This window comes from Salmo trutta, chromosome 34 (assembly GCF_901001165.1).
Source record: "Salmo trutta chromosome 34, fSalTru1.1, whole genome shotgun sequence".
NCBI lineage: Eukaryota > Metazoa > Chordata > Actinopteri > Salmoniformes > Salmonidae > Salmo > Salmo trutta.
In genome coordinates this window covers 13,640,681-13,663,414 of record NC_042990.1, presented here as the reverse complement: position 1 = coordinate 13,663,414, position 22,734 = coordinate 13,640,681, and the positions used below count along the sequence as shown (strand labels likewise).

General features: G+C 43.8%; 1 protein-coding gene across 2 annotated transcripts in view; it reads right to left on the bottom strand.

Moving 5' to 3' along the window:
- LOC115173643 (brevican core protein) overlaps positions 1-22,488 on the bottom strand; it is a 30,346-nt gene extending 7,858 nt beyond the window's left edge. Inside the window, exons 1-8 of one of the 2 annotated variants that reach the window (XM_029731938.1) lie at positions 22,030-22,488; positions 10,563-10,642; positions 9,462-9,848; positions 9,143-9,317; positions 8,509-8,636; positions 6,720-7,013; positions 4,515-6,533; positions 3,366-4,367 (exon numbers count right to left, since the gene is read on the bottom strand). In XM_029731938.1, coding sequence (XP_029587798.1) covers positions 3,366-4,367; positions 4,515-6,533; positions 6,720-7,013; positions 8,509-8,636; positions 9,143-9,317; positions 9,462-9,848; positions 10,563-10,642; positions 22,030-22,049 — 4,105 coding nt within the window. In that variant the 5' untranslated portion in view covers positions 22,050-22,488. Of the gene's footprint in view, positions 1-3,365; positions 4,368-4,514; positions 6,534-6,719; positions 7,014-8,508; positions 8,637-9,142; positions 9,318-9,461; positions 9,849-10,562; positions 10,643-18,302; positions 18,502-22,029 lie in introns of those variants that run through there. The other variant, XM_029731939.1, reaches the window with a different exon arrangement.
- Between the last annotated feature and the right edge of the window lie 246 nt (positions 22,489-22,734).

Here is a 22,734-nt window from a genome sequence, read left to right as displayed (position 1 = left end):
TTAGTCAACGCCACTTCGACATAATACTTATATATTTCTTAATTCCATTCTTTAACTTTTACATTTCTGTGTATTGTTGTGAATTGTTTTTAGATACTACTGCACTGTTAGATACTACTGCACTGTTGGAACTAGGAACACAAGCATTTCGCTACACCCGCAATAACATCTGCTAAATATGTGAATGTGACAAATGAAATTTGATTTGATTCTGCTTAACATGCAATCAGCCAGTAGGTGGCACCAAACTTCCCATAATGAGTTGATACAACACTCACAAGGCCTGTACAGTGCCTTCAGACCCCTTGACTTTTTCCATATTTTGTTACTTTACAGCCTTATTCTAAAATTGATTAAAAAAATTATCCTCAGCAATCTACACACAATACTCCATAATGACAAAGCGAAAACTGGTTTTTAGAAATACCTTATTTACTTAAGTATTCAGACCCTTTGCTATGAGACTTGAAATTGCATCCTGTTTCCATTGATCATCCTTGAGATGTTTCTACAACTTGATTGGAGTCCACCTGTGGTAAATTCAATTGATTGGATATGATTTGGAAAGGCACGCACCTGTCTATGTAAGGTCCCACAATTGACAGTGCATGTCAGAGCAAAAACCAAGCCAGGGGGTGGAAGGAATTGTCCGTAGAGCTCCGAGACAGGATTGTGTTGAAACACCGATCTGGGGAAGGGTACCAAAAAATGTCTGCAGCATTGAAGGTCCCCAATAACATGGAAGAAGTTTGGAACCACCAAGACTCTTCCTAGAGCTGGCTGCCCGGCCAAAATGAGCAATTGGGGAGAAGGGCCTTGGTCAGGGAGTTGACCAAGAACCCGATGGTCACTCTGACAGAGCTCCAGAGTTCCTCTGTGGAGATAGGAAAATCTTCCAGAAGGACAACCATCTCTGCAGCACTCCACCAATCAGACCTTCATGGTAGAGTGGCAAGACGGAAGCCACTCCTCAGTGAAAGGCAATTGACAGCCCACTTGGAGTTTGCCAAAAGGCACCTAAAGACTCTCAGACCATGAGAAACAAGATTCTCTGGTCTAATGAAACCAAGATTGAACTCTTTGGTCTGAATGTCAAGCATCACTTCTGGAGGAAACCTGGCACCATCCCTATGGTGAAGCATGGTGGTGGCAGCATCATGCTGTGGGGATGTTTTTCAGCAGCAGGGACTGGGAGACTAGTCAGGATCGAGGCAAAGATGAATGGAGCAAAGTATAGAGAGTTTCTTGATGAAAACCTGCTCCAGAGCGCTCAGGACTTCAGACTGGAGCGAAGGTTCACCTTCCAACAGGACAATGACCCTAAGCACACAGCCAAGACAACGCATGAGTGTCTTCAGGACAAGTCTCTGAATGTCCTTGAGAGGCCCAGCCAGAGCCCGGTTTTGAACCCGATCGAACATCTCTGGAGAGACCTGAAAATAACTAACTGTACAGCAACACTTCCCATCCAAGCTGACAGCGCTTGAGAGGATCTGCAGAGAATAATGGGAGAAACTCCCCAAATACAGGTGTGCCAAGCTTGTGGCATCATACCCAAAAAGTATTGAGACTGTAATCACTGCCAAAGGTGCTTCAACAAAGTACTGAGTAAAGGGTCTGAATAATAATACATTTAATATTTCAGTTTTAAAATGTTTATAAATCGTGTTTTTGCTTTGTCATTATGGGGTAATGTGTGTCGATTGATTAGGGAAAAAAACTATTTAACACATTTTAGAAGAAGGCTTTAACCTAGCAAAATGTGGAAAATGTCAAGGGGTCTGAATTCTTTCCGAAGGCAATGTATCTGGCTTCACCTGTGTCGCGAAAGCTTGAGGTAGAAATTGTCCTTAACTACAGTTGTAGGATCAGATTACCCAACCCCTGATTTTAACCATCGGGCGGATGAAAAAATACAAGATGCTGTGTCAGTGGTTAGGGCAACTTCTACCTAATCTGTCAGGAAAGTAAAGCACCAGTGACTAAACCAAAAATTAAAGGTCATGTCCTCTAATTTCGATTTTCACCTTTAATGGTTACGTCTCTGTGTAAAAGCACATTTACTAAAATGAGACAGCGAATGTAGCATTTTATACAATTCAGTTCAAGTTATCCAACGGGCTGGTTTATGGTCTGTTGGTTTAATGGTTTTATGAATTGTGCCATCCTGTATGAGTTAATTCCTTAGAGGAGAAAGCACACATGTTTAAAGAACAACCAATGCTGTTAGCTGTGCTTGTGAGATGCTGATTCTGACTCTCCATCTATACAATGACAATCTGCAAAGACCCATTTTAGATTAGATGGCATGGATCTAATCATGTCACACTGATGTCACTTTAGCGTCAAACAATGAACCAGCCTCAATAGTTTCCCTTTTCCATTAAGCAACTCTTACTCATTACAAATGGTTAACATTTTCAGGAAAAAAACTATGATCAGACTGCCATCTAGGTCATTGTCATTCTTCAAATGGTATGTTACACTGGGAGATTGATGGCATTACAGACATTTGTACCTCAATTAACATTACAAATATTCTGATAGATGTAATTTAGATATCTAAAAGAAACATTCCGTTACTGTGGTTATAAAAGTGACATTCTGTGCTATACAATCTACTATAGACTAACTCAATAGCTGCTGAGTAAGTTTAAAAAAGGTGCTGATGTTTTGTAATCGGGATGCTATCCCTCTATTAAATCAATAATATCTGTAATCTTTACCAATAAAATGTCAGTGGTGTTGCATTTGGGAATCAGTGCTGTTACATTGAGGGGGGGGGGGGGGGGGGGGGGGGGTTTGTGGCGTTTACAATGCAAGGACAAATGTTTGTCCGGTTGAATAACACAGTTTTTTTTTTTCATTTGGAATTGTGCTCAAATTAATATGGGCCCCTGGTAAGAGGAAATTGACTGTCTGAATGCTGAAACATTCAAGACGGTGAAGTCGGACATCAGTCTTGCAGGAAGAATAGGAGGAGACAAACAAGCATTGCAATTCTCTTTCACAGAAATGGTGTGTCCGGGCAATACAGTACTTCACAGAAGTCAATCTTTGAGTGAAAAAAAAAAACATGATGCACAGCAAGACTGGTTTGTTTGACAAATGGTAAAAGGGAGTTGTCCCATATATCTGTCAATGACGAGAAGCAGGGTGCTCTTTATCTGGGAGGGAAGGGAAGGAGGGTGAGTGGGCTGCTGAGACAAACAGTGAGACAGACGAAGAGGAGCCGTTGGGAGGCTGGTGGTTTGCAGAAAGTAGAGCAAGGCAGCTTGGGGTGGGAGTGGCCAGGGTTTAGTGCATCACGGTGCCGAGTAGCAAGAGGAGGGCGGTTAGGCTGGTTAGGGTGGCTCTAGTGTTACCTGAAATCTTCCTGGCACTGCCAACGGCAGCCCTCTCATTGGGCAACATGAGCAGGGTGGGTGGCTGGGTGAGGCCAAATTCCAGATCCAACCGGCCCTGATCCACGGGCGGCATAAAAGCCGTCACCTTCTCCGGCTCAGATGTTTCTGGGGGACCTTGTGTCGTGGAGGTGGTGGGGCTCCAGGTCCGTGTGGCCCACTTTGTGGAGGTGTACATGGTGGATGTGGATATGGTGGCTGCTGTGGGATCCGTGCTTGAGGTGGACAAGGAGTCTGACCCAAAAAGATCACGTTCTTCTGAGGAGTCTGGAAGATCTGTCTGGGAAGAGGTGGAACGGGGTTCCCCACTGTATTCAAGGTTGTCCTGAGACTCTTGGGGTGCAGAGGTGGTGCGGTGCAGATCCCAGCTGGATGTTTGCGACTCAAGGGGGAAGGTGGTCACTTTTTCTCCCAGGGATGGTTCATCGGTGCTTGGCTCATGTCCACTTCCGTCTTCTTCAGGGTCCGTGGTTATGGGATCCATCTCTATTCTGGACAAGGTCGTTGTTTGATAGCTCATAGTGGTAAACTCGACAGGCAGCTGGGAGGTGGTGGAGAGGCCTGGAGACTCGGTAGTGGCTATGCCCTCTCCAGACCCCAGGTGCTCCTCATCAGACTCCCCTGGTGCCAGCTCCACTTCTCCTGAAGGTACCAATCGCTCTGGATTGACGATACCCTCAAAATCTAGACTGGTGCTGCCTTCTGGCCTAGCGGAGGAAGTTCCCTGCGAGATTATTTGTGGATGGCCTACTATGGAGTACACATCCAGTCCCATCTCCTCAGAATGATCCAGTCCAGATAAGATGCTGCTTGAATGCGTAACTCCTGTCTGCTCCTCACTGGGGATGCTGGTGGCTCCAGGGGAGGCAGACATGTGAGTGGTGAAGGAGGAGGAGGAGGAGGTGGGGGAGGAGGTGGGGGATCTGTCTGTATGGATTCCCTGGTGGACACCTAGTTCTATCTCTGTAAAGAAAGTACAATAAACATTTTTGTTGCATCATTATCAAGTTCTACACGGCTCTACAATGACAAAGTAAATAGAGTTAGGAGTATGTATCATAAAGCTATAGCCCTAAGTACTTTAGGAATTGGCTGCCACATTGGCCATACCTTGGGACACATCTCCAGATCCATCCAGGGGTGACCACACTGAGGTTGCATTAGCGTGGGGGGAGAGGGTAGACCATGCTGGGCGGGGATCAAGCTCTCCCGTTGACTCGGTCGAGATGGATGTCTCCTCAGGCTCTCCCACGATCACCTCTTTGTGTCTTCTCTCTGCGGCATGGCCACGTGCCTCGGTAGCATTCTCTATGGGTTCAAAGGCCATTGTGGTAGTCTCTTTTGTATTCTCCCGATGACTCTGGTTACCTCCTGTTGTGCTGTAGTTGGCTTCCACTTGATCCAACTCGAGATTGGTCTCTGGCATCGGCTGGAAGTGCTTGGAAGATCCTGACTGTTGGTAGTCAGGTTCCTCCGGGTTCATCTCTGGCATCGGCTGGTAATGTCTGTGTGGCTCGTAGGACGGCTCTGGGAATTCTAGGGTTGTTTCCAGCACTAGCTGGTAGAGACTGGAATTGCCTTCGTGGAGAGAATCTAGCACACTAGAGGTGCTGGGTAGTGAAGTAGAATGAAGGGAGGGATAGTCTCCTTCGTGGAGGGAGTCTGGCTCACTGGAGATGCTCGGTAGTGAAGTAGAATGAAGGGAGTGATAGTCTCCTTCGTGGAGGGAGTCTGGCTCACTGGAGGTGCTGGGTAGTGAAGTAGAATTCTGGGAGTGATAGTCTCCTTCGTGGAGGGAGTCTGGCTCACTGGAGGTGCTCGGTAGTGAAGTAGAATGAAGGGAGGGATAGTCTCCTTCGTGGAGGGAGTCTGGCTCACTGGAGATGCTCGGTAGTGAAGTAGAATGAAGGGAGTGATAGTCTCCTTCGTGGAGGGAGTCTGGCTCACTGGAGGTGCTCGGTAGTGAAGTAGAATGAAGGGAGTGATAGTCTCCTTCGTGGAGGGAGTCTGGCTCACTGGAAGTGCTGGGTAGTGAAGTAGAATTCTGGGAGTGATAGTCTCCTTCGTGGAGGGAGTCTGGCTCACTGGAGGTGCTCGGTAGTGAAGTAGAATGAAGGGAGGGATAGTGTCCTTCGTGGAGGGAGTCTGGCTCACTGGAGGTGCTGGGTAGTGAAGTAGAATTCTGGGAGTGATAGTCTCCTTTGTGGAGGGAGTCTGGCTCACTGGAGGTGCTGGGTAGTGAAGTAGAATTCTGGGAGTGATAGTCTCCTTCGTGGAGGGAGTCTGGCATACTGGAGGTGCTGGGTAGTGAACTAGAATTCTGGGAGTGATAGTCTCCTTTGTGGAGGGAGTCTGGCTCACTGGAGGTGCTGGGTATGGAACTAGAATTCTGGGAGTGATAGTCTCCTTCATGGAGGGAGTCTGGCTTACTGGAGGTGCTCGGTAGTGAACTAGAATTCTGGGAGTGATAGTCTCCTTCGTGGAGGGAGTCTGGCTCACTGGAGGTACTGGGTATGGAACTAGAATTCTGGGAGTGATAGTCTCCTTTGTGGAGGGAGTCTGGCTTACTGGAGGTACTGGGTATGGAACTAGAAATCTGGGAGTGATAGTCTCTTTCGTGGAGGGAGTCTGACTCACTGGAGATGCTGGGTATGGAACTAGAATTCTGGGAGTGATAGTCTCTTTCGTGGAGAGATTCTGGCTCACTGGAGGTGCTGGGTAGTGAAGTAGAATGCTGGGAGTGATAGTCTTCTTTGTGGAAGGAGTCTGGCTCACTGGAGGTGTTGTGTAGTGAAGTAGCATGCTGGGAGTGGTAGTTTTCTTCTACAGGAACTGAAGTCTCATCAAAGGGCTGGAGAAGGTCCTGGGAAGAGGCTGTATGGGTGAGGGGAACCTCTGTGCTTGACCCAGCAGTAGGGGGAGTCCCCTGCAGGTCCTCCTGAGCAGGAGCCGACTGGAAGACGGGGAGGGATTCCAGGACACTCTGGGCCTCTCGCTCCACTTGCTCGGTATCCTGGCTCAGATGGAGCTCCTCAGCAGGCTCCAAAAGAACGACAGTATCTTGTTCGATGTCCTCTGGCTCAGTGGCCATGTAGTCCATGGGGGCATCAGTGTGAGAATTCCCAATACCTGAGAAGAACAGGGGTTAGACAGGAGACTCAGGGAGATAGTTGTATCTCCATTCATATGACAAACACATTCTCTGCATAACATCACAACAGAATCGCCGGAAGCATGCAATCCGACAAATCTCTGGCAATACTAAAACCTATATGATCTATATTACAATGAATTAGTCCAGTACAATACTCAGACCTCTGAAACAGTAAACATCATGGCGGCTGGATGATTCAGGGAAGCCTGTCTGGTTGCTGTAGCGATATAGGGTCTTGACCCCTGCCTGAGGCCCTCCACAGCGCTCCCTAGGGATGATGATGGGGTACCGCACACTGCCGTCAGACAGCCAGCCAGGGTTGCAGCTGTCCAAACCCTTGCTCCACGCCACGTACAGCTGCCCTGTGGTAGCCAGCTCTGCCCCTTCCTTCTCGCAGTAAGCCCGAGCCTCGTCCAATGACAGCTGCTCAGGGGCAGAGCCATGGAACACCTCCCCTACACAAAAAGGGTCACGTGTTAGACTCCTAATGGGAATTAGATTCCAGACGCTTGTCCTAGATCCTTCATTTCCCTGCAGTATCTGGAAAAACACAAAAGGCTGAACACGTGGGAGAATGAGACCTTGGTTGGGAAATTGACTTTGAATATGTTACACATAAAAAAAAGGTATTGTAACTGTCCTTGGAGGAAAAGTACTGTCAATGTCTAAAGTGTATGCTGTTTAAATACTAATGATCTGACTCATCTAAAGTGTGTACTCTGTCCACTAGCTAAAAACCCTCCATGCCTGTAACTTAAAGGGATAGTTCAACAAAATTACAAAATTATATATGGGTTTCCTTGCCCTGTAAGTAGTCTATGGTCAAGGTATGACAGCAATCCATGCTTTAGTTTAGTTTCTCTGGGACTGTTACCACATGCTAACGTTTTAGCATTTGTGGCACAAATCCCATTCAAGAAATGGGACCGATATTAGCATTTTTCGCACATCATGTCCAAATAATCCGAAAGTATCTAAAATTGTGAGGCTCACAAAGTAATTTATAGATGATTTGAACATGATGCGTGAAAAATGCTGATATTGGTCCCATGACTTGAATGGTGCCACAAATGCTGAATGCTAAAACGTTAGCATGTGGAAACAGTACCAGGGAAACTAAATCAAAGCATGGATTGCTGTCATACCTTGTTCATAGACTGTTTGCAGGGTAAGGAAACCAATATGTAATTTTGTAATTTGGGTGAACTATCCCTTTAAGGAGACCTAACACAGTCATTTGATATAGTGCCTTTAGAACACATGATAATATATAACGACAAAGCATCTGAATTGACAAATTTACATAGACTACACTGAGTGTACAAACATTAGGAACACCTTCCTAATATTGAGTTTCACCCTCCTTTTGCCCTCAGAACAGACTCAATTTGTCAGGGCATGGACTCTACAAGGTGTTGAACATGTTCCACAGGGATGCTGGCCCATGTTGACTCCAATAATTCCCACAGTTGTGACAAGTTAGCTGGATGTCCTTTGGGTGGTGGACCATTCTTGATGCACAGGGGAAACTGTTGAGCATGGAAAACCCAGCAGCATTGCAGTTCTTAACACACTCAAACTGGTGTGCCTGGCACCTACTACGATTCCCCATTCAAGTGCACTTAAATCTTTTGTCTTGTCCATTCACCCTCAGAATGGTACACATACACGATCCATGTCTCAATTGTCTCAAGGCTTAAAAATCCTTATTTAACCTGTCTCCTCCCCTTCATCTACACTGATTTAAGTGTATTTATCAAGCGATATCAATAAGGGATCATAGCTTTCACCTGGTCAGTTTATGTCATGGAAAGAGCAGGTGTCCTTAATATTTTGTCCTTTATGATTTTTGTTGCAACGTCACAGACTTACAAACATACGTTATTGCTCTGTAGAATCACATTTACATCCTTTTTTACAGGGAGCTATTCACAAGTTGTTGTTTTTTACCATCAATATGCTCCACATAACAATACACATCAAACAGCTCCTCTGATTCCAGCGTCCCATAGTTCCTCAATCCCGGGCGGCCATCCATGTCACCATAGCAACCTTCCCGGGGAACTTGGATTGGATATCTGCAGAATAGGTGCAAGAACTGAAAATATTTGTATTTCCTGTGAGTAGAAAGCATTGTAAAGTAACTTTGACAGGTGAGGGGCCTCAGTCATTGCTGTATAATCTGTTAGCAGGATTTTTTTGTGTGTTGGAAACATGGACCAAATGCAGTCACTATCTTACATATGTAAGCCATGACAATTCACATGAGGAAATCTAGCATATTTAACAGCAGGACTAGAGTGAGCAGGAGGAGGATTCAGCTGCCGTCAGGTCAACACACATTCTGCCAGAAAAGGGCAACAGCTTCTGCGTAAAATAGCATAACATACCACACAGTGGGCCAAATTCAAAGCCCCAGTAGCCTATTAGACGTGTGAATTAGCTCACTGCTGTGGGTTGTCATTCTATAACCTTGGCACCTGAGCACTTTCTCGTTAATAACTCAGGTAGTCAAAACAAAGTCTAGCAACTTTAAGAAATGTGTCTTTGTATTATAGGTCATGTTGTGGATACTGGGGTTTACCTGACAGATTGGTCAGCGAGCCAGCCGGCGTCACATTGCTCATAGCCATCGTAATAGGCTGCCAGAAGCTGGTCGGGAGTGGCGATGTGTGCCCCAATGCCCTCGCATGCCCTCTGGGCCTCACTGAACGAAAATGCATAGCGGCCAGAGGCGTGTCTGTAGTGGAAGACCACACCTATATGCACACGCGTGTGCACAAACACAAACATAGACACACAGAGAAATACGGACAGGCTTAAATACACAATATGTGGTAAAAACTGCAAGACAAATAAAAAAACATACAAAAATTCACAACGACTCCTACAACCTCTGTTACCTTTGACCTTTATCTGTGTGAAATCACTGGCATCGTCCAGGCCTTGCTGCACCTCGCAGCGGTAGTGCCCCGTGTCGCTTGAGCGCAGCTCCCCCAACCAGAGGGAGAGGTCCTCAGGCGAGTCTGCAAAGTTGACCAGGGAGGCTCGTTCTCTGTAGGCCTCACTGACCTTCACCCTTTGACCCCGCGCCACCAGGATCTCTGTCTCCTCCTGCTCCCCCTCATGCAACACGCTCCACTTGACCCGGGGCGGGATGGGGGGCGAGGAGGATGAGGGGGGCCCAGGTGACAGGGACACCAGACAGGTGATTGTGATGGAGCCCCCCAGGTGTGCAGCGGAGATGGGGGTTGTCTTGGGGATGGTGACCTGGAGTTGACGGTTGTCGTCTAGGTCAGGAAGGAGAGGTACAGTCAGTAAACGATGCTACTGAGTAAGTGGATGGCTATTGGCCTCTAGTGGTGGTGGTGAATAATGCATTTTGGGGACAATTTTCAAGATTTTGCAGCAATTTTTATATTCCACGGATGAGTTCCGAGATTCCATGATCATGGAATGGCGGAAAACCAAATACTTTAAGCAGGTAAGTGTTGAATATATATAAATATAAATTATACACAATTTATGTTTAACTTAACTATCTCAAAACTCGAGCATAACAGCAACAATTATGCAGGAATTACTACACAGCAACTGAGGCTTTAAATTCTAGTTCATGAAGACCACAGGGCTGCTAAGGTTATTTTTATATCTCTGCATCCAGTATGAAAGAAGTTAAGAGGTAGTTTCGCATGCCAACGCTAACTAGCATTGGCACAATGACTGGAAGTCTACAGGAACAGTTTTGACTGTAAGTCTTCAGGAACAGTTAGCATACTGCTAGTTAGCAATCAGGCTAACGCTAGTTAGCAACTTCTTTCAAACTGCACGCAGAGACATAAAAATGGTATCCACAAGTTTGACTCTGGGGAAGTACATAAAGGAGAAAATCCCGAAGGATCGCTTTAAAATAATAACCTGATCTCAAAATAAATGTTTTAATGCAATGCATTGCCATCCCATATAATAATAGTCCATCAAAAGACACTTTAGAAGATTTGTACCTTCTGAGTATCCTGTTTGGGCGGGGAAAGCCATGGTCAGGTGGCAAACTGCGCACAGAAGGGGGAGGAACCTTACTGGTCTGTGGAGGAGAGGTAGTGAGAGTGAGATGGGGGGAAAATGGGACATATTCCATATACACCCTATGGCAAATGCACCTTGTTTGTACTGCATCGAAGAAACAATCTCTACTTTGCCAATTGGTTACAATATTCTTATAAAAGCTTATTTTACTCCTACATTATTTAGCCTCTATGATTTGAGTGTACATAAGGACAGAGGGGTCAAAATGTAATGAATGATGAGTATTAAAGTGTTAGATCAATGCCAGAGGGTAAACACGTAGATTGAAGGAGATAAACAGGGTCAAACAGATCGATGGAGAGCTGAGAGCGAGAAGGAGCAGAGAGAGGGATATGTGGTGAAACAGAGGATGATGAGATTGAAAGTGGAGTTGATGAAGAGATTAGGGGAAAGCACACATGATGAAAAAATGTGTGGTGGAGGACAGAACATTTACCATTTATGGGAATAAAGTAAAGACTAAACGGTCACAATTAAATGAAATAAAAAGATCAGGGGCTTTGAAAGCCTAATACAGGACACAGAGGCATGAGAGGAGCAGTAGCTGAGCCCCCAAAAAGGGGTAAATCAACATCTGACCGGAAGCGATTCATCACCTCCATGAGCAAATTGCATGTCTGCATAGCCCAGGGCTGCCTGCCAGTGCTCCTTCGCCAGTCTGGCCCTGTTATTAGCTCAGCAGGCATGGCAGGCCGCTCTTACTGACCTCACACGAACTCACAGAGTCGGCCACGATGGAAAGGGGAGGGACCATAAACGTCTACATCACACAAATAAGGGCAGAAGCATTTTTGAGTGAGTACGTTTCAGGAAAGTTAACCGAACAAAGCTTTTACTTTGACCTCACACAAAAGACAGCAGAAGAAGCCCAGTTTTTGCCTTCTTTTAAAGTTTTTCAAAATACTTTTCAGGCCCTTTTCAGAAAGGACAGGGCAACAAACTTTACTTCATACTTTTGAGTACTTTTCAGATCCTTCTCCAAAAGGGTAGGATTTTACCTTTTGCCTCACATAAATTAAAACAATTACATTTTGTGTGCCTTGACCACCAGTTTAATCACCTATAAAATGATGATTTCACTCATTATAACATCATTATGTCATCCCAGTTTTTCCTATGTTGCCTAGTTTGCTTCCATTTGGCTTAGCTGGTCATAAAAACCTCTCTTCCTCCATCAATGATGAAGATAGAATCTCAATTGGTTTTGCTCAACTCCTTGCGACCTCTCCTCTGTCCTCCCCTCTTTTTAAAAAAGGTCAAAGGTAATCAAGGAGAGAACGGGAGGAAACGTGGAAGCAAATCCACTTCTTTGAAATGAGACCTTCTTCACTAGCGTTTGACGTTTAAAGGTGTGGTAACCCAAAAGAAATGTATGAAGTAGTAAAAATACATTTAGCTAGTTGTGCTATAGATTTTATATATAAAAGGATAAGTAGGGTATATTTTTTTAATATGTGCATGTGCAACAGCTTATTCAAAGGGGGTGTGGCAGATTTTAAAAAAAATGTTCAGCGGAGAATACGTAGAGGACGCACTTCGAGAGAGGAGGCTACTGAGGTGAGGAGGACACTAACGAACTGACACTCCTCAACCACTTATCAGGTTTCCTGGTCACGGAGGAGAGGAGGACGGAGGAATCTCCCTGAATGTTTTGGCTGGTAGCCTTAGTGGAGTTGCCAACTCCTCCTTCACATTTACTGGATTGGTTGAACAGTGCAGAAGAGAACCTCCGACCGACAGTTTTTTATTATCGTCAAGACCAGAATGTGGGGGGGGGATCTTGTTTCAGGCATTTCTTTTATGCCTGGCTACGTTAGGTTAGCTCAGGGTTTCCCAAACTCGATCCTGCCCCCCCCCCCCTCCCAGACACAGTAGACTATTAACAAACACAGTAGACATTTAAGTGACTTTGACTGCAGACACTGTTTTAGAGACAAGCAGAGTCTGTGAGCTGCCCCAAAAACACAGCCCTGCTCAAATTAAATGAAGAAGGTCTTCTCATCAAAATACACACAAATACTCTCTCTCTGTGTGTGTGTGTGTGTGTGTGTGTGTGTGTGTGTGTGTGTGTGTGTGTGTGTGTGTGTGTGTGTGTGTGTGTGTGTGTGTGTGTGTGTGTGTGTGTGTGTGTGTGTGTGTGTTCGTTCATGTTGGGGGAGTTCACTCCTATCCAGCTGGCTTGACTCAGGCTTTTTTTTTGTCATTCTATGTGACTGAAATTCTAATAATCAAGCACCAGTTGTACCAATCCACCTCCATCTCAGTTTGACAGAGCTTACTACTGGCCTACTAAATGAGCCCCAGACACCCTCTAAACAGAGCCACGTTCATTCGCTTGACCAACGGCAACCTAGTACATACAGTGCCTTCGGAAAGTATTCAGACCCCGTGACATTTTCCACATTTTGTTAAGTTACAGCCTTATTCTAAAATTGATTAAGTTTTTTTTTTTTTTCCCTCGTCAATTTACGCACAATACACCATAATGACAAAGCAAAATGGAAAAATTACGTTTACATAAGTATCCAGTCCCTTTACTCAGTACTTTGTTGAAGCACCTTTGGCAGCGATTACAGCCTCGAGTCTTTTTGGGTATGATGCTACAAGCTTGGCACACCTGTATTTGGGGAGTTTCTCCCATTCTTCTCTGCAGATCCTCTCAAGCTCTGTCAGGTTGGATGGGGTGCATTGCTGCACAGTTATTTTCAGGTCTTTCCAGAGATATTTTATCGTGTTCAAGTCCGGGTTCTGACTGGGCCACTCAAGGACATTCAGAAAACTTGTCCCGAAGCCACTCCTGCATTGTCTTGGCTGTGTTTTTAGGGTCGTTGTCCTGTTGGAAGGTTAACCTTCGCCCCAGTCTGAGGTCCTGAGCACTCTGGAGCAGGTTTTCATCAAAGATCTCTCTGTACTTTGCTCCGTTCATCTTTCCCTTGATCCTGACTAGTCTCCCAGTCCCTGCCGCTGAAAAACATCCCAACAGCATGATGCTCCCAGTTCTGACCTTTCTGCCTGTTCTGACCCTGATCCTGCCTGCCGTCCTGTACCTGCCTGACTCTGATTTGGATTGCGACTCTTTGCCTGCCTTGACCTACGTATTGCCTGCCGTCCTGTGCCTGCTTGACTTACCTTTTGCCTGCCCCTGTACTTTAATAACCTCTGAGACTCATACTATCCGCCTCCTGTGTCTGCATCTGGGTCTTAGCCTGAGCAGAGATAGTAGAAACATCTCAAGGATGATCAACGGAAACAGGATGCACCTGAGCTCAATTTCTAGTCTCATAGCAAAGGGTCTGAATACTTATGTAATAAGGTATTTCTGTTTTTAATACATTTGCTAAATTTTCTAAATACGTGTTTTCACTTTGTCATTATGGGGTATAGTGTGTAGATTGATGAGGGAGAACATTTATTCAATACATTTTAGAATAAGGTTGTAATGTAACAAAATGTGGAAAAAGTCGAGGGGTCTGAATATTTTCCGAATGCACTGTATGTTATACATGTGCACTTCTCTGGATTCCCAAGGTCACCATACATCAGGAATCATCAACTAGATTCAGCCGCGGGCCGATTTTATTTCTGGAGTGGATGGTCGGGGGGGCCGGAACATAATTACAAATCATTTATAGACAGCTAATTGACCACAAGCAGCCCAAACAGATCTAATGTTTGACTAAAACATAATCATTTCAAACCTTGCTTACATTTGTATACAATCATGTGTCTCTCTATTATGCGTGGGAATACTTGGCAACAGATTTCTTAAATTAAAATCACTTGGAGCTGATTTCCTGGTGTTTTTACAGTCTTTTACGTCCAACAATGAAAATTCCACCCAAATTTGTTTTAATAATTTGTTGTTGTTTTTTGTTCAGAAAATTTTGGGGGGTGCAAATAAAACCTGGCCCACGGGCCGCCAGTTGGGGAACCCTGCCTTACATCATGATACAAGCAATGGTAAGGAAGAGATAAATGCAGGAGATACCACATTGCCTACTCTGAGCTGTCTGTGTTAAAGGGCTTGTACAGTAGCTACTCTGGTGCAGGTTGTAGCTATGTATATGTACGCGGTTGTTGCTCGATCTGCTTGAGGCTTTAAGTACTAAGAATTTTGCAGTCCAGACCTATACTCATGTCATTCATATTTTTAATTGATGGTTGTTTTGCTTTTCATGTGCTTTGAGATTTGTTTACTTGTATGTGTTGTGTGCAATTCAGCTTTTAGCTGCCAAGTACGACCTACATGTAAAAACTAAGAAACTACTACTGCTCACTCTTGTGGATATTCACTCTGATGAGTTAAGTGAAACTGAAAGTCATGTCCCTATATGTCCTTTGACTATGAGCATTTCGGGACCACTTCAAAGCATGTGCCTAAAACTGTGTCTTTACAAAGTAATTACATAGACAGAGACAGTTGAACTACAGTGTAAGTAAATATTATTCTGTATTACTTAAAAGGTAGACTCGGCATTACGACGTTGGCATGAGCAGCACCGCAAAAATTGAGATGAGAACGATGCAAGACTTTGCTGTCACACGGTCACACATACAGTTGAAGTCGGAAGTTTACATACACCTTAGCCAAATACATTTAAACTCAGTTTTTCACAATTCCTGACATTTAATCCTAGTAAAAATTCCCTGTCTTAGGTCAGTTAGGATCACCGCTTTATTTTAAGAATGTGAAATGTCAGAATAATAGTAGAGAGAAGGATTTATTTCAGCTTTCATTTCTTTCAGCACATTCCCAGTGGGTCAGAAGTTTACATACACTCAATTAGTATTTGGTAGCATTGCCTTTAAATTGTTTAACTTGGGTCAAATGTTTCGGGTAGCCTTCCACAAGCTTCCCACAATAAGTTGGGTGAATTTTGGCCCATTCCTCCTGACGGAGCTGGTGAAACTGAGTCAGGTTTGTAGGCCTCCTTGCTCGCACACACTTTTTCAGTTCTGCCCACAAATTTTCTATGGGATTGAGGTCAGGGCTTTGTGATGGCCACTCCAATACCTTGACTTTGTTGTCCTTAAGCCATTTTTGCCACAACTTTGGAAGAGTGCTTGGGGTCATTGTCCATTTGTAAGACCCATTTGCGACCAAGCTTTAACTTCCTGACTGATGTCTTGAGATGTTGCTTCAATATATACACATAATTGTCCTTCCTCATGATGCCATCTATTTTGTGAAGTGCACCAGTCCATCCTGCAGCAAAGCCCCCCCCCCCCCCCCCCCCCCACCCCCCCCCCCCCCACAACATGATGCTGCCACCACTGTGCTTCACGGTTGGGATGGTGTTCTTCGGCTTGCAAGCCTCCCCCTTTTTCCTCCAAACATAACCATGGTCATTATGGCTAAACAGTTCTATTTCTGTTTCATCAGACCGGAGAACATTTCTCCAAAAAGTACAATCTTTGTCCCCATGTGCAGTTGCAAACCGTAGTCTGGCTTTTTTATGGTGGTTTTGGAGCAGTGGCTTCTTCCTTGCTGAGCGGCCTTTCAGGTCATGTCAATATAGGACTCATTTTACTGTGGATATAGATACTTTTGTACCTGTTTCCTCCAGCATCTTCACAAGGTGTTGTTCAGGGATTGATTTGCACTTTTCGCACCAAAATACGTTCATCTCTAGGAGAAAGAATGCATCTCTTTCCTAAGCGGTATGACGGCTACGTGGTCCCATGGTGTTTATACTTGCGTACTATTGTTTGTACAGATGAACGTGGTACCTTCAGGCATTTGGAAATTGCTCCCAAGGATGAACCAGACTTGTGGAGGTCTACAATTATTTTCTGAGGTCTTGGCTGATTTCTTTTGATTTTCCCATGATGTCAAGCAAAGAGGCACTGAGTTTGACGGTAGGCCTTGAAATACATCCACAGCTACACCTCCAATTGACTCAAATGATGTCAATTAGCCTATCAGAAGCTTCTAAAGCCATGACATCATTTTCTGGAATTTTCCAAGCTGTTTAAAGGCACAGTCAACTTAGTGTATATAAACTTCTGACAGTGAATTATAAGTGAAATAATCTGTGTGTAAACAATTGTTGGAAAAACTACTTGTGTCATGCACAAAGTAGATGTTCTAACCGACATGCCAAGACTATAGTTTGTTAACAAGAAATTTGTGGAGTGGTTGAAAAACGAGTTTTAATGACTCCAACCTAAGTGTATGTAAACTTCTGACTTCAACTGTAGTATCTGCGCATGTACAGGTGTGCTTCACGCAGCTACAACGTTGTAGCTACAGGACCAAAACAGCAGATAAGTTTAGCCTCACGCTTCAACTCTGAAGTCGCTCGCAATTGAGTCAATTGCAGTACACAGATTGTTCATCTATGCTTTTTTTTTCTTCCGTCCTTACTCTCATCATTGCTGTTACTGTATATCAAATCCAGTCAAAGGAGTCCAAACACAGCGCAAACAAATAGACACAAGTGTCGTATAAAACGACACTGCCTTGTGGTGGAATAAATGTTGTTTGTATTCGCGCCAGCTGGGTTAGCTCCCCAGACAGGCAGCCATTAATAATCTTGACTGGAAAACGTCGCACAAAAGGCGAGCGGCAGGCGAGTGGACAGCTGCACACTGTGTTTCACTTTATACCCATTCTCTTACAAAAGTCCACATTGGAAAATTACAGGACAAGAAACACTGGCCCGTTTTCGTTATTTTATGGAAAAAGAAGCCAAAAGCTACAAGGAATCACTTAAAACAGGACTTGAAGAAAAGCAATGGCCACATGAAGAGGACAAGGGCGTCTCAAACTGTATCATTCTTACACGAGTATCCGTAAACACAGGTTTGTGTTCATCCTAATGTTAACAGACTGATGACGGTGAATAAAATGGCCGTCAAGCCTGAATTCTTTGGTGCTTCTCTTGGCTACATCTTTCAGAAAGAACGCCCTTGGCCAGTTATTGTGCCGTCAGCTTTTCTGCTCTTTTTAATTAAGAAAGCAGCCAATGGAACTCAAGCTTGGCCCAGAGACGCCACCAACAGCACTGCCATGTCCAGAAAAAGCTGCCTATGCATTATCCTCAAGTACATGATACACACAGTGTAAAATAGGGCTCTTTCAAGCAGTTCTTAAAGCGTAAATCATCGTCCACAGACGCTGAGACGTGATAGTACTGCGTCCCATTGTAACATAGCTACGCGGCTCTGAGACCATCGTCCGCGGGGGGATGCACTGTCCGAATGCACACCTTCCTAAAATTCCCAACCAACGTGGCACCATGTACGCGTCCTTTTTTCATTTGAATGTGTTGACAGTTGAAGAAAATTGCTTGAGCCGCGCGGAAAGCCAACGGTCCATTGTTGTAGAACACATGGTTCGTACCATGATGGACGCTTTATGCAGGCACAAAAAGACAGGCACAATGCAAGCAAACTGCTTATGTAGGTGTTGAGGAGTAATTGTGGGGACTTTGAAAATAGGTTCTCACAACCCATGCTGCACTTTATTATGATATCAAACACTTGTACTGTACGAGAGCCATATCAAGGTCAAATCACATAAACAGCTACAAGCTCTGGGTATTACAGCGCTGACTCTTGCAACCATTTTAGTGCGGTTACGTTTTCTGTCACCTCATTTCAAGGTTGCTTAATGGAGTGTTTAGTTTAGAAATAATCTTACTCTCCCTCCTTACCTCCTGCTCTTCACTTCCATCAGTATTTTTTCAGGCCCATTCACTCATATGGACACCTCTCCCTTTTCTGCTTTTGCTCCCACTCCTCATCCCCCCCGCTCCTCTCCCCCTATATACCGTGTCCATTACTGAACTGAACTAAAGGAGCCCACAGTCCCCGAGGCTGCGTGGTAAAAGCCAGAGAAACAGAGTGCACTCAGAGCGTCCTGCTCTCGCCTCCTGCAGGGTGGGATGAAAGACAAAAAGGTGCATGATGTCCTGGTTTCCCGGATGAGAAGACTGAGGAGACTGTGTCACAGGGGAAGCAGAGGATTTTAGCAGTCTCTGCACGGCCTAGCAAGAACACAACATCCACATGTTGTTTTGTAGAAAATGACAAAAGGAATGTTCTGGCCCAGATACACAAGAGAATGTTGGCCGCTTGTTTTTAATTCTCTCAGCTCTTAGTCTCTTCATCGCTGGTCTAACCTCCGTAACCCTAGTTAATTCGTCTAACTTCCCCTTGTTCAATGAACACAGAAGGCTAGTTCAAGTTCCTTTTTTTAAATACTACCTCTGAATCTTCCCTACAACCTTGTCTGTTAAATAGATACTTCACCCACATTACTTATTTGTTTCCTTACTCTGAAACGAAAATCCACACTTTGGGTTGAAAGGAAACAATGTAATTTGGGTGAACTATCCCTTTAACAACCATGTAGACCTCAGATACTTTTTGCTTGTTCCTCAAACCTGCTTCCTCAAATTCATAAATCACTCATATCTGTTAACATTCAAAAAAAATGTCCCGTAGGGGAAATGACTCTCCAACTCCACAGTGTCTGTTCACTCTATCCCACATACCACGAGCTTGCAAATCTGACCTCTCCAGCCATTTACGGCCGCATCGTAACTTGAGAAATGTGTGTGTGCTGAAATTCGAACTTTCATGTAAATCAAGTATTGATGTCAATGGGAGATTGGTGTAATTGACTTGGAAATCTCTAGTCAGGATTATTCTATATTCTTTGGGCTGGACTGGAGATTCCATAGAGATTGTAAATGCTAATAGATCTATTGAGTTTACCCATCCACCCTTCCATTTCACTTAGCCATCAAAAAGTGTGTGAATCACACAACCACCCCACTATTGAAATTTCAGCTTCTTGAGTGGGAAACGGTTGGTTGAAAATGCAATTTGATTGAACCCAGAGTCTATCAGAAAGTGTCTTCAAATAAACTAAAGAAGCATTGAAATTGAACTGACCCCAACTCTGGTTTCAACATAGATGTACAACCTACCAGTGCTTGATGAACTCTTCAGAAGTTCACATTCACTACCAATAGTGGCAATAACATTTGTTTTTCAAGACCGTATCTCTCAAAAATATCTTGGGGGGGTGGGTGTTCTACTGTAATATGGGATATAGACAACAACCTTTGTAGCAACAAAGTACACAAGCTGGCGATAGTAAAAAGTAATACACACCCACCGTGTCACCAGCCGTTTGAAACGATATCTGGCATCATAGGTCGGTTAAAATGATCCCTGAAGTTCAATATGGATAATAGTTTGGTAGTTATTAGCTAAAATCCTATTGGTGCCACTAGATTAAAGTGCCTAAGCAGTGGCGCAGGGGTCAAAACCCATCATGTGAATAAGCAACGACTCTCTTTAGAAAATAGTTCAAATGTTAAAATGAAATATCACCACGGTTTTGTCCCGCCACAGTTGCTACTTATTAGACTTTAAGGTCCAAAGCAGCCATTTTTATTTCTGGGTAAGAATAAAGTACCTTACTGTGACTGTTTTCAATTAAAATTCTCAAAAGAAACAAAAATAATTTTGCTAAGACTGTCTGGGAGTGGTCTGAGTGGGGAGTGGAAAACTGAAAACTAGCTGTTATTGGCAGAGAGGTTTGGAACTCTCTTTCTTATTGTTCTATTGATGATGTCACCAGGCAGGCCAAAACTCCATCCCACCAAAAAAGGCAAAAATTTCAGGCTGTCTTTTCAAACAGCTCTTATACTAAAAGGCCATTATCATAATTTTCACAATTTCACAGTATTATTCCAACCTCATAGTGTGGAAATATATATAAAACACAGCAAAATCACGTTTTTGGCTGCATCAAAGTTGGATGTCACCTGACAGAGACTGACGCTTATAGCCTGTGATGCCAAAGGCAACATGTCCACTAAGAGACTACATTAGAGAGAGGGACAGAGAGGGGGGGGGGTGAAATAGAGAGCTCGCAGGGAGGAGAAATCCCACTGGGCACAGACGTCAATTCATTGTCTATTCCTTGAATTTCATTGAAGTTACGTGGAAACAAAGTTGATTCAACCAGTGTGTGCCCAGTGGGAATAGACAGAGTGGGAGAAAGAGAAAGGAAAAGTAAAGACTAAAGACAGTTAGAGAGGTGTTATTTATGACCCTGTCGAAACTGAGAAGTACTAGGAGTGGTGCTGTACTAGAGGACAGCAAAAACGAAAGTGGTGAAGGAAAGTTATTTTGTGCTTTAATGGATGCATAGAGATAGAGTTTAATGGTGTTTAGGTTTCCACATTATAAAAAGAGCTAAGACCTAAAAGTCTAAGCCATTGATTTAGAATTTTAGTACCCCTTTAGGTATATATATATATTTTTTATGTATGATTTGATAAAATATTTAATTTGGTGTTTACTACTATTGCCACTAGCAACACATGGAATAATATATTCATAAATGGCAAAAAAAAATACAGTAAAAAAATAAATCATAAGGTTTTTAAGTGTCAGGAAATATTTTGATTTTTTTGGACACATATTTAACCCCATACTTTTGTTGGCACAAAACTACCCTCATACTTCCATTCATTTGTATGAACACCATAGTATTCCCGAGAGTCTCATCTTTCCATAGAGGGGTCACTTTAGTTTGTAGGCCGAACCCTTTTGGATGCTACAGATTTTATTCTGAGAAGACTGATTTTTGGACATCTCATGGTTTGACAAACACCACTGTAGCTTGGCCACCTTCCACCACAGATGCGGAAGGCTGACATAGGTGGATGTGGTCATTGAGACGCAGCCCCTGTACACAAAAAACATATCTCTAGTTTAAACTGATGGATTTTTATGGGGGTTGTTTAAAATTATGTTACTTAGATTGACGCACGGGTGGGTCAATAGACTCTTAAGGGTTAAACCAACCATGTGCGGAAGGTGTCTCTTACTAAATTATACTGCTGATGAAAGTACGTATTTATGTGGAAATACATTTTGTGGAACATGCAAAGCTCTGTAGTATTAAACTTTAAGCTGCAAAGCAAAGTTAAAGATGCATCAGTCAAAAGACAATGCAGAGAGATTGTGAAATGAAAAATTATGCTACTGGATTTATTCTCAATCTGATGAAAAGAGGTTCAAATTACGCATCCGATTTTCACTGTAGAATAAGAAACGTGGAACATTATTCTTAAGAAAAAAAACATTCTGAGTGCGCAGGTGAGCTTAAAACAAATACGACCCTAAACGGTCTAATCCTGCTTGTAGCCCTATTATAGGCCATTTAAATAAGAGTAGGCTAAATTCAGGACCACCGGGGAAGGAAAGCAATGAGAGGAAATAAAGAAAACTGCATGTCACACATAAGTGCAGGCTATATATATATACTCTGACAAAGCCAACTATAACTTTCTGCCCTCATTTAAACGCCATCGGTCCAAACGTGTTAGGCTAAATTATCAATAAAACGTCACCTACCGCATTATTTTGACAAACATTTCGATTAATGGTTGTCCAATCCTGGATTTTATAATATTTTTTGGGTTGAAAGGATGGGAAGTCTTTTCGGCATCGGCTCCCTCACTTGGTGCAGTGCGCGCGGGATATTGCGACGTTCAATACTGTACCCAAGAATACTAGGAACTCTATGCAGGTATGGGACGCGTACGTCCTACCGGCTGCAAAGGACAGGGAGAAAAGAGAGAGTTTGAGACAGTGAGGGCAAATATGAAATCTTGAACTGCCCACTTTTTTTCATTCAACTAAGAAGACGGAGGAGAATGTGTCCGTGTAAAGGGATGGAGTAAAAGTGGGATGACATTCAATGCAGTTGAACTGTTTGAGCGACGTCTCAACGTAGGCTTATTCGTGACGTTTAATGACGTTTAATGGAAAGGATAAGACATGGTTTTATTGCAAGGGAGCAATATAAGAGAAATGCCGTGGGTAGAGAGGAACGACGAAGGGGGAGAGTGCGTCAGTCAGTGCAGCATTCGGGCAAATTGCTGATGCTGCAGGTAAGCGTCGAGAGAGAATAGACTAGAGTCGCAGAGAGCATGCAAAGAAGGCGATGGGAAGATGCAGCCTATGAAAAAGTATTTATTGAATGTAACGTATGCCTGCCTGCAGGTAACCATGAATAATGCATTTACAATAAGTTTATCATGCACTTCAATTGGTTAA